The 12020-nt window shown below is 38.2% G+C and overlaps 1 protein-coding gene across 16 annotated transcripts in view; it reads right to left on the bottom strand.

Annotated features, from left to right (window-relative positions):
- Positions 1–9202: 9202 nt before the first annotated feature.
- The window catches only part of ENOX1 (ecto-NOX disulfide-thiol exchanger 1), a 563146-nt gene continuing 560328 nt past the window's right edge, over positions 9203–12020 (bottom strand). For all 16 annotated transcript variants that reach the window (XM_082701321.1, XM_082701317.1, XM_082701322.1 and 13 more), the window contains one exon: positions 9203–10173. In XM_082701321.1, coding sequence (XP_082557447.1) covers positions 10042–10173 — 132 coding nt within the window. In that variant the 3' untranslated portion in view covers positions 9203–10041. The remainder of the gene's footprint in view (positions 10174–12020) is intronic.

The raw sequence follows: 12020 nt of genomic DNA, 5'->3' as shown, positions 1-12020 counted from the left end.
GTACAATATAGCGATTCATCAGTTCTGTGCATCATTCAGTGAGCGTCATGGCAAGTGGACTCTAAACCCCCTTCACCTGTGTCACCCCCTCCACTTACCTCCCCGCTGGCAACCACCACTTTGTTCTCTATAGTTAAGAGTCTGTTTCTTGGTTTGTCTCTCTTTCTTTTGTTTGCCTTTGCTCATTTGTTTCTGAAATTCCACATATGAGTGAAATCATACGATGTTTGTCCTTCTCTGACTTATTTTGCTTGGCATTACACTCTCTGGCTCCATTCATGTTGTTGCAGCTGGCATGATTTCATTCTATTTTATGGCTGAATAATATTCCATTACATAAATACCACATCTTCTTTATCTATTCATCAGTCAGTGGACACTTGGGCTGCTTCCATAGTTTGGCCATTATAAATAATGCTGCAATAAATAGAGGGGTGCATGTATATGTATCCTTTTGAATTAGTGTTTTTTTTTTTGGGGGGGGGGTAAATACCCAGTAGTGCAATTACTTGATCATAGGATAGTTCTATTTTTAACTTTCTGGGGGTAGTTCCATACTGTTTTCCAGAATGACTGCACTAGTTTGCATTCCCACAATAGTGCCGAAGATTACTATTTCTCCACATCCTCCCAACACTTGGTATGTCTTGTATTTTTGACTTTAGCCATTCTAATAGGTGTGAAGTGATATCTTAGTGTAGTTTTGATTTGCATTTCCTTGATGATTAGTGATGTTGAACATCTTTTCATGTGTCTGTTGGCCATTTGTATTTCTTCTTTGGAGAAATGTCTGTTTATATCTTCTTCCAACTTTTTAATTGGATTATTTGCTTCTGGATGTTGAGTTGTATCAGTTCTTTATATATTTTAGATCCTAACCTTTATCAGTGATGTTATTTGCAAATATCTTCTCCTATTTAGTAAGTAGTTTTAGTTTTGATTGTTTTCTTTGCTGTGCAGAAGCTTTTTATTTTGATGTAGTCCCAATTGTTTATTTTTGCTTTTATTTCCCTTGCCTCAGAGGTATATCTAGAAAGAAGTTGCTATGGCTGATGTTGGAGAAATTATTGCCTGTGGTCTCTTCTAGGATTTTTATGGTTTCAGGTCTCAAATTTAGGTCCTTAATCCATTTTGAATTTATTTTTATGTATGGTGTAAGCTGGGGATCCAGTTCCATTCTTTTTACATGTAGCTGTCCTGGCCTCCCAGTACCATTTGTTGAAGAGGCTGTCTTTTTCCCATTGCATTTTCTTTCCTCTTTTGTCATAGATTGATCATATAAACAAATTTATTTAAGGCTTTCTATTCTGTTCTGCTGATCTGCGTGCCTTATTTTCTGCTTGTACCATACTGTTTTGACTACTGTGGCTTTGTAGTAAAACCTGAGATCTGGAGTTGTGATACCTCCAGCTTTGTTTTTCTTTTTCAAGATGGTTTTTGTTATTTATGGAACCACAGAAGACCTCATAAATCTAGGGATTGTTTGTTCTAGTTCTATGAAAAATGTTGGTGTTTTGGTGGAGGTTGCATTAAATCCGTAGATAGCTTTGGGTAGTATGGATATTTTAGCAATATTTGCTCTCCCCATTCATACACATGGAATGACTTTCCATTTCTTTGTCTTCAACTTCTTTCAATGTGTTATAGTTTTCAGAGTACAGATCTTTTAACTCCTTGGTTAAGTTTATATTCCCAGGTATCTTATTTTTGGTTTAATTATAAATGGGATTGTTTTCTTAATTTCCTTTTCTGCTTCATTATTAGTGTATAGAAATGCAATAGATTTCTATACAATGATTTTGTATTGTGCAAGTTTACTGAATTAATTTATCAGTTGTAGGAGTTTTCTGGTGGGGTCTTTATGGATTTCTATGTATAGAGAATATCATGTCATCTGTGAATAGTAAGTTTTACTTTGGATGCCTTTTATTTCTTTTTGTTGTCTGTTTGCTATGGCTAGGACTTCCAGTACTGTGTTAAATAGTAGTGGTGAGAGTGGATATCCCTGGCTTCTTCCTGACCTTAGGGAATACACTTTCCATGTTTCCCCTTTGAATATGATGTAAGCTTTGGGATTTTTATATATGACCTTTATTATGTTGAGGTATGTTCCCTCTAAACCTACTGTGTTCAGGGTTTTTATTTATGAAGAACTGTTATACTTTGTCAGATTCTTTTTCTGCATCTATTGAAATGATCATATGGTTTTTAATCCCTTCTTTTTTTATGATGTGGTGTAGCACATTGACTTGGGAATATTGGTGGTGTAGCACATTGACTTGGGAATATTAAACTACCCTTGCATTGTAGGGATAAATCCCAGTTGAACATGGTGAATGATTTTTTTAATGTATCATTGGATTCAGTTTGATAATATTTTGTAGTATTTTTTAATACTTTGTAGTATTTTGTAATATTTTGTAGTATTTTTTGGATTTTTGAATTTGGTTCATCAGAGATATTGGCCTGTCATTCTCTCTTTTTGTAGCATCTTTATTTGGTTTTGGTATCAGAGTAATGCTGGCTTCATAGAATAAATTTGGAAACTTTTCTTCCCCTTCTGATTTTTGGAATAGTTTGAGAAGAATAGGTAACAACTTTTCTTTAAAAGCTTGGTAGAGGGATGCCTGGGTGGCTCAGTTGGTTAAGCAGCTGCTTTCGGCTCAGGTCATGATCCCAGCGTCCTGGGATCGAGTCCCACATCAGGCTCCTTGCTCCGCAGGCAGCCTGCTTCTCCCTCTCCCTCTGACTCTGCCTTCCACTCTGTCTGCCTGTGCTCGCTCTCGCTCTCTCTCTGACAAATAAATAAATAAAATCTTTAAAAAAAAAAAAAAAAAAAAAGCTTGGTAGAATTTACCTGTGAAGGTGTCTGGCCCTGGACTTCTGTTTACTGGGAGGTTTTTGTTGTTGTTGTTGTTTGTTTTGTTTTCTTTTTGATTACTGATTCAATTTCAGTGCAGGTAATCAGTCTTTTCAAGTTTTATATTTTTTTCCTGATTTAGTTTTGGGAGGTTATGTTTCTAGGAATTTATCCATTTCTTCTAGGTTGTCCAATTTGTTGGCATATAATTTTTCATAATATTCTCTTACAGTTTTTTGTATTTCTGTGTTGTTGGTATTTCTCCCCTTTCATTTCTGATTCTATTTGAGTCCTCCCCCCCCCCCTTTTTTTGGTGAGTGTGGCTAAAGGTTTATTGATTTTTGTTGATCTTTTCAAACAGCTAGCCCCTGGCTTCATTGATCTGTTCTATTGGTTGTTTTAGTTTCTATTTTGTTTATTTTGCTCTAATCTTCATTATTTCCACAAAGTGTATTTCTTAACAAACCTTGAAAGTCAGAATTATGCCTTGATCCACAGACTAAAATGGATGTTGTGTTAGCAGCCATAAAATAACGTTATTCTTGTACATCTTTATCAGAGCTGTTGGGTGATCAGGCACATTGTCAGTGAGCAGTCATATCTTGAAATGAATCTTTTTTTTCTGAGCAGTATGTCTTAGCAGAGAGGTTAGAATACTTAGTAAATCATGTTGTAAACAGAGGTGTTCTGGGCTTTATTCTTCCATTTATGGAGTGTAGGCAGAGAAGATTTAGTATAATTCTTAAGGATGCTAGGATTTTCAGAATGATAAATGAGCATTGTCTTCAAATCACCATCTGTGTTAGCCCCTAACAAGAGTCAAGTCTGTCTTTGAAGCTTTAAAACCAGGCGTTGACTTCTCCTCTCTTTCTCTTATGAAGTCCTAGATGCTTTTTTTTTTTTTTTTTTTTGCCCAACAGATGACTAGTTTGTCTACACTGAACATATGTTGTTCAGTGTAGCTACCTTCATTAATGATCTTAGCTGGGTCTTCTGGATAACTTGCTGCAGCTTCTACATTAGCATTTGCTGTCTCACCTTGCAGTTTTATGTTCCAGAGAAGTCTTTCCTTAAACCTCATGAGCCAGCCTCTGCCAGCTTCAGACAAATTCTCAGCATCCTCACCTTTCTCAACCTTCCTAGAATTGAAGAGAGTTAGGGTCTCACTCTAAATTAGGCTTTGGCTTCAGGAAATGTTGTGGCTGGCTTGATCCTCTATCCAGACCACTCAGACTTTCTTCATCTCAGCAATAAAACTGTTTGGCTTTACCATTCGTATGTCTGCTGGGTTTTAATTTTCTTCAGTAACTTTACTTTTGCATTCACAACTTAGCTATGTGGCACAAGAGACCTAGCTTCTGGCTTGTTTCGGCTTTTGACATGCCTTCCTCACTAGGGGTAATGTATTCTGGCTTTTGATTTAAAGTGAGAGACATGCAACTCCTCCTTCCACTTGAACACTTGGAGGCCATTGTAGGATTATTAGTTTAGCCAAATTTCAATATTCTTGCATCTCCGGGAATAGGGAGGGAGATGGGGGAATGGCCAGGCAGTGAAGCGGTCAGAACACACATAACATTTATCCTTTAAGTTTGCCATCTTATATGGGTGCAGTTTGTGGCACCCCAAAACAGTTGCAATAGTAACACCAAAGATCACTGATAACACAAACATAATAATAATGAAAAGTTGGAAGTATTATGAGAATTACCAAAATGTGACACAGAAACATGAATGGGCAAATGCTATTGGAAGAGTGGTGCCAGCAGACTTGCTTGACACAGGGTTGCCACAAACCTTGCAGTTGTAAAACATACAATATCTGCAAAGCACAATAAAGTGAGATGCAATAACATGAGGTATGCCTGTAGTTTGTTCAGATACTAATGACAGTTGATTGAATATTCGTGTTAACCTCTTACCGTTTTGATATAAAGTGAACCAAGCTGTAAAATTTTAGGCATCTCTAAAATCTATGTTTTCTCAGTTTATGAGAAGTAACTGAGTTTTGGTAAAATAGTTCGTATGCTTTCAGGATGAAACATCTCTTATTCAGCGGAACAAACAGAGCAGCCATTTTTGATAAAAGGAACATCCCTAACCCTTACCCAGAAGAAAACCAACTTGTTTATCATATCACATTTGTCACATGGATATTTGTTAAAGAGCCTTGTTTTCTACAGAATTCCTACAAGTGTTTTCTACTTTTGTCCTTTCATTTTCATCATCCTTGATGAAAAGGAGTTTATCCAGATGGAAAAACAAGCCTCTGTACTTTCAAATGTTAGTTTTGATGTGGTATTTAATAAAAGCATTTATGGGGATGCCTGGGTGGCTCAGTTGGTTGGACGACTGCCTTCGGCTCAGGTCATGATCCCGGAGTGCCAGGATCGAGTCCCACATCGGGCTCCCAGCTCCGTGGGGAGTCTGCTTCTCCCTCTGACCTTCTCCTCGCTCTCTCTCTCAAATAAATAAATAAAAATCTTTATAAAAATTTAAAAAAATAGAAGTGTTTACGTTTTTTAAAACATAGACAATTGACTTTCCCTTGCTGCAGTAGGTAAAGGATACCTAAGCCAGCAAGAAGTGTTCTCACACAATGGCATATTATTCTGTCCGACACGTGCTACAATGTGGGTGAGTACTGAAGACATTGTACTGTGAAAGAAGTGAGACAGAGAAGCACAAATACCTTGTTTCCATCCCTGTTCTACAGAGCTGGACACAAAGTAGACAATGAGACACAAGTAGAATTGAGATTACCAGAGGCTGGAAGGAAGGGTGAAGGGGGTTGGGGTTTTTTTTTGTTTTTTAATGGGTACCTTAAAGTTTTTAATTTTTTTTAAGATTTTATTTATTTATTTGACAGAGATCACAAGTAGGCAGAGAGGCAGGCAGGGAGAGAGGGGGAAGCAGGCTCCCTGCTGAGCAGAGAGCCTGATGCGGGGCTTGATCCCACAACCCTGGGATCATGACCTGAGCCGAAGGCAGAGGCTTAACTCTCTGAGCCACCCAGGCACCCCGGGTACCTTAAAATTTTTTGGTGGGGATGATGATGAAAAATTATAGTGGTGACTGGAAGCATAACTTTGTAAATATATTTAATGTCACAGAATTGTACAATTACAAATGGTTTAAATGATAAATGTTATGTATAGTTTGAGACAATGAAAAACATTTTGAAAAAGAAGGTAAGAATTCTGCCAAGATCTTACAACTGAGGAGCAGAAAGTTCTGGCTTCTGTTACTGGGCCTGATGTCTGAATATGTGCTGGTTCAGCAAATTCGAAAAGTTCCTGTGTGGGCTCCTTCTTTCATCCATTTGGTTCATTCCATTGATAAATATTTGTTTAAAAATAAAAAGTCACGGTCTGTCATCTAGACTGAGGATTGGAAAGGTAAGGGAGCCTGTGGGACTGGGAGAATAGCCATTTCACATATGATTAAAATACTGTGGAAAGGCTGCAGTAGAAATACAATGAATAGTGGTGGGAACTTTGGAGAGGAGGTTCCTGAGGGGATCAGGGCTTCATAGAAGAGTCGATAATTTATCTGGGTTTGAACTTTGTGAAGGAATTGGTTGCTTTTGGTATTTTGGTAATAGGCAGTACATGATCACTCTTGATTTTATGCCTTGGAATCTTGGATCTAAGATATTTGTAGGCTTTTCAAATATTTTGTGACTTTTTCCCCTAAGGGTACCAGCACACTGCTTCCTGGAGGTGTGAAGACATGTTGGTTTGTTCTCTGTTCTGTTTTTTAAAAATTATAAGCAAAACAACTTTGGGAAATAATTCAAAGTAAATGAGACAGATTCAGATCTCTCAAAGAGCTTAGAATCTAATAGGGAGATAAGGTAGAGACAGCTGGGTGGTAAGGGTTTTAAACAGTCAACGTGGGATAGCTGTGCAGGGGAGGGAGAAAAGTATGGTGGGGGAGGGTAAGAGTCTTTGCACTTACCCCTTAAGGCTTTGTGGGACTGTGGTAACTAGATACAAAGAGATAATTTTATTTGGATAGAAAGATAGGAACAAAGCAGAAAGGCAGCAAATATTTAGTCCTATTCAGGGAAGCAGTAAAAAAGCAAGCCGGAAAGGCCCTTTGGGGCCAGGTTATGAGGATCTCCACACTTTCAATGTTCTGCCTATTCGAGGAGTCTAGGAACCATGATTTGTTACTGGTAGATTTGGAAGAGAAAGGCTAGCCATCTTCACACCCATTCTCATGTACATGGGATGGCAGAGAAAAAGGAGAGTAAAAGCCGTGATCCAGAAGCCCTGGATGAACACTGGGCTCCTGGGAGGGGTGGGAATACATTGAACTAGAAATATGACACAGTGAGAACATCTTTGAAGTCAGTCAGCTGTGGGTTCAAATCCTGTAATCAGCATGATTACAGGATTTGTAATCCTGTAATTTGTAATTTGTAATCTGTGTAGACTTTGCCAGATTACTCAGTACTGCTGAACCTCGTTCTCCGGGTGTGACAAATGGGGATACTGGTGTCTTTACGTAGGATTGTCCTGAGGGTTCAAGATAATGGGGCGACACATATATGTAGACTCCACATGGCCCCAGGTGATCCCTAGGGTACCCTCTGAATCTGAATGTGAAATGAATTTAAAAGTTTTTCCTGCAAATATAACTTACTCCCGTAATTGAAGTTACATTTTAACTCATATATTTCTAGACAATTAAAATAATGAATTTCAAGCAGCAATAAAACCACCACAGCTAAAACAGATTCCCCTGGTACAGAAAATTTTCTCTGGGAATTACTCAAATATTTTGAAATGCTGTGTTAACTATTTTAATCCTATATGTTACCATTTCTACCTCAGCATGGTGTGTTTACAGAATGGTGTTCTTTCGGCAGATCTAATCTAAGTTCCGTCTAATTCCTTTTCCTGATCCAAGCTCTGAGTTAGGGTTTTACTCTGTGAATTGTATCCTGCTAAAGTGACTACAGGCACTACTTGAAAGTGTGAATGCACATTTGAAAACCTCTCCCGTGCTTTTCATTAGAAATAGTCTAGATTGTGGTATCTTGTATCTCTATTAGATTTTAACTAGCCAGATTATGGAAATATTTTTCTTCTAATTATTCTTCAAGCAAACCTCTTAGGGTTTCTGTTTGATGATGTGTGTATATGAGGTTATCTCCTTGCTGATGGTTGTATCCTTATTTGTGTGTCCTGACCTAGAGATAAACATGTCAGGATGATGATAGTGGTGGGAATTGATAGATGGTATTAGAAAGGCCTCTAGTGTTTCAGTATTTAATATGATATTGACATTTAGCTTGAATCCCAAAGCACCCTGTTCTATCTTTCCAGTCACCTGGCTCACATTATGTAGAAACCTTTGGGAAAATATCTTTTTCCTGTTGAACTTTGAGCTCATGAAGGACAGGGTCTTTCTTTCTTTTTTTTTTTTTTTTAAGATTTTATTTATTTATTTGACAGGCAGAGATCACAAGTAGGCAGAGAGGCAGGCAGAGAGAGAGGAGGAAGCAGGCTCCCTGCTGAGCAGAGAGACCGATGTGGGGCTCCATCCCAGGACCCTGGGATCAGGACCTGAGCCGAAGGCAGAGGCTTTAACCCGCTGAGCCACCCAGGCGCCCTGACAGGGTCTTTCTTACTCATATCTGTATTCACAGGATTAGCACTGAGCCTGAACAAAACATGCAGGTATTCATGGGAAGCATGACTAAGTACGTTAATTTATCAGGGCTCAATAAAAAGATCCTAAAGACAATAACTTCCTATGTAATAGAAAATTATTAACATATTTTCAGAATTTTGAAGATCACTATTGAGTAATCTTCCTAAAAAAGTTTCATTTAAAATTAATATCTTGAATACTTGTCTTTTTTGTGATTCTTATGTAAGAAAGCAGGAAGGAGATACAGTTTAAAGCTCTATCGTACTTGTAATTAAATAGTGAAAGCCCAAATTCTGACGAAACTGTTGACTCAAGTGTGAATTCTTTAATTCCTTTTCTAACTTGTATATTTTCCAGAGAACATACAAATAAATACATCCCGGAATTAATATTAACTAATTGGCTCTTTTGTACTTGCCTCTGCAGACAAAAAACAAAGGTAATATTTATATTGATTGTATTTCGATTGAGGTGTTGGTATTTTAAAATGCTGTGTACCCTAATGCTGTATAATCCTCTTGTCTTGGTACTTCCTACCTTAGTTTTTATAGATTTCTGTTTGAAGTAATGTTTTGTCTCTACATCCTTCATGTAGACAATCATTTAAATATGGTGAGGATATGAGATGGAACTGAATAATGGTGAAGAAAGGTATGTCAAAGAATAACTTGCAAAACCTTTATGGCAGAAGTCATATTTATTGAAAAAAATTAATATCTTTGCTATAAAATTTGTAACAGGAATATTTACTGAATGTTTATTTTGATGCATAAACCTGAATATTACATACCAAGTACAAGACAGCAGCACTAGCTTTCCTTTATTTACATTTTATGAAAATCGTTACGCAGTCCATGTTAAAAGAACTTATGATGGAGAATTGTTACATTAGAAAAATAATATTCTTGATAAAGCATTCTCAAGGAGTCCAAGGAGTCCAATCACATTTTCTGCCTCTTCAATAAGGCAAATGTCCCTGGAATAGCATATAACTTAATTTACAAAATACAATAAATGTTCAGACACATATTCAAGTTTCCTTTTGGTATGATTTTTCCTTACTGTAAAATTACTTCTTATTTTTATTTTTGTTTTTATTTTTTTACTAAAACAGAAAGACTTTCAGGAAAATGTCATTGAATGATTTCAGCTATACATTACATATACAACTCTGCAGCCTAGCGACAACCATTGCTACACCGTCATTAACTTTAAATATTTTGCTGGGTGAGCTATTCTCAAATGTAGCATATTTTAAGATTTTGCCATCATTATGACTGTGGAATCGTTGGTTTTCATAGGAAACAGATCTGTCACAGTATGAAGCTTTGTTTTAAGGAACTGGTACACAAGCACATTTCCACTCACAGGAGAACGCCACAGATGTAACTGAAGTCGGGCCCCGACGGCTCCACAGGGGCCCCAGGCCGGACCATCCCCAGCCTCCAGTGCTCACGCTGCACAGCCCTGGCCCCATCAGGCGCCTTCGTTTCCAGAGACTTGCCAGCTCTTCACAGTTAGGTCGTTTTAATTCCTTCAAAGGCACACAGCTTCCACCTTTTTTCCAGTGTTGCTCCCACGCCTGTGAATTCCTGTTTAAACATGCGTGGCAGCCTCATCAGAAGCATTTCGATTTCGTTTGCAGATATCTGTTAGAAAGAAAGAAAAGTCACTTTTGGAGACAAGACTCCTCAGAGAGGAGGCAAGGGGTTGGGTAGGGATGCACTTGCCCAGGGAGATAAATGATATGACTTGACTGTCAAGTCATGTGCTTGGGAGAGGAGCGCTGGTCAGGGGCTGGACGGGGCTGTCCTGGTCTCCAACAGCTGGCAGGGCTGGGCAGGAAATGGGGTGCAAATCCAAGGCTCACCATTCCTGTGCATGGCTAGCCTACTGGGTAGTGTTATGCGTGAACAGCACTCCCCACCCCGATGTAAAAGGATAGAAGAATGGGATTTAAGAGAGCTGAGAGAGAGTTCATCACCACTCCTGGTGCACCCATCCTCTTCAAACAGGACAGCGCTTTTAGCTAACTCAGTGAGGGCCAAGGGGCATCTGGGTAGATTTCTGGCCATCCTAACTTCTCTTTCTTTAATTTTCACAGAGACCAGAAGATCATACAGATTTAGAAAGAAATGAGACCCAGAACCTACAACCTGAAAGTCTCTACATCCATTCTTAAAGTCCAGGTAGTTTTTTAAAAAAAATTTTTAGGTTTTATTTAAGTAATCTCTACACCCCATATGGGGCTTGAACTTGGAACCCTGAGATCAAGAGTTGCATACTCTTCTGACTAACCAGCTAGCACCCTTCCAGGTAGTTCTTTATTTCTTCTTTTAAATTAAAAAAATTTTTTTGAAGATTTTATCTGCTTATTTGAGAGAGAAAGATAGCAAGAGAGAGCCCTGACTGGGGAAGAGGGGGAAGAGCAGGCTCTCTGCTGACTGGGGAGCCCAGTGTGGGACTCGATCCCAGGACCCTGGGATCATGACCCCAGCCAAAGGCAGATGCTTAACTGACTAAGCCACCCAGGGACTCCTATCCCCACCCCAGTAGATTTTTAATGCAGTTTTTTTCTTCTACCAGTTTTTCTTTATTACATACATTTTCATACCAATAACTCATTTTACCTTAAATAAAGGACATACCAGCCATGATCCTCCTGATTTAACAGTCATTGTTTTCGTCTTCCTGTCTTTGTTTCCCAGCCCATGTGCTTGCATGGGGATCTCCTATAGCAAGGTGGCTAAGACCCTGGAACCAGGGGGCTAACATTTTTGTTTGAATACTGTGTCTACTATTGTTATGAGTTAAATGACTCCAGCCAAGATAATTAGTCTCTCTAAGTCTCAGCAAATGGGAGTAACAACATGTAATAAGGATGTATGAAGACTACTGGCTTAGCATAGCTTTAGCACATAGAAATGTTTAATGACTCAGACCTATTATTATTTTTCATGGTACTATCACTGGATAGATATCATTTTAGAGTCTACATTTTCCATTTAACGTTTAAATGCTAAACTTACTTAACATTTATTTTTAAAGGGGGACCAAATAGACCAGGAAGTTAAATCGGTTCATTTAATCAGTTCACATGAAAAAGATGTCATATGATATTTTCAATATTCCTAGGCCTATAACCAAACCAAACCAAACCAACCAACCAAACAAACACACACCAAAAAACCTTTCGAGGCAGACCTGAAAGTTGAAGTAAATTGCATTCTGAAATTTTGTGTGAATTATTTTGAAATCTGAATGCATTTTCCTCAAAAACCATGTTAAAGGGATTATTAGATTGCCAGGTCAGCCCACAAACGCCTATTAAACAAATGATTAAAAGGTTGCATGTGATTTTGAAACTTTTTCTTCAGTGAGCACTGTGCAGAATGCCTTCCCCAGTGTCCTCATTCCACTGTCACAGCACTCCTATGACATACATGGGGCGAAAATGTTAGGCTCTATCTTCATTTTATAGCCAAGAAAGCAGAGT

This window comes from Mustela nivalis (genome assembly GCF_964662115.1).
Source record: "Mustela nivalis genome assembly, chromosome: 15".
Classification (NCBI taxonomy): Eukaryota; Metazoa; Chordata; class Mammalia; order Carnivora; family Mustelidae; genus Mustela; species Mustela nivalis.
This window is presented reverse-complemented; position numbering and strand designations above follow the sequence as displayed.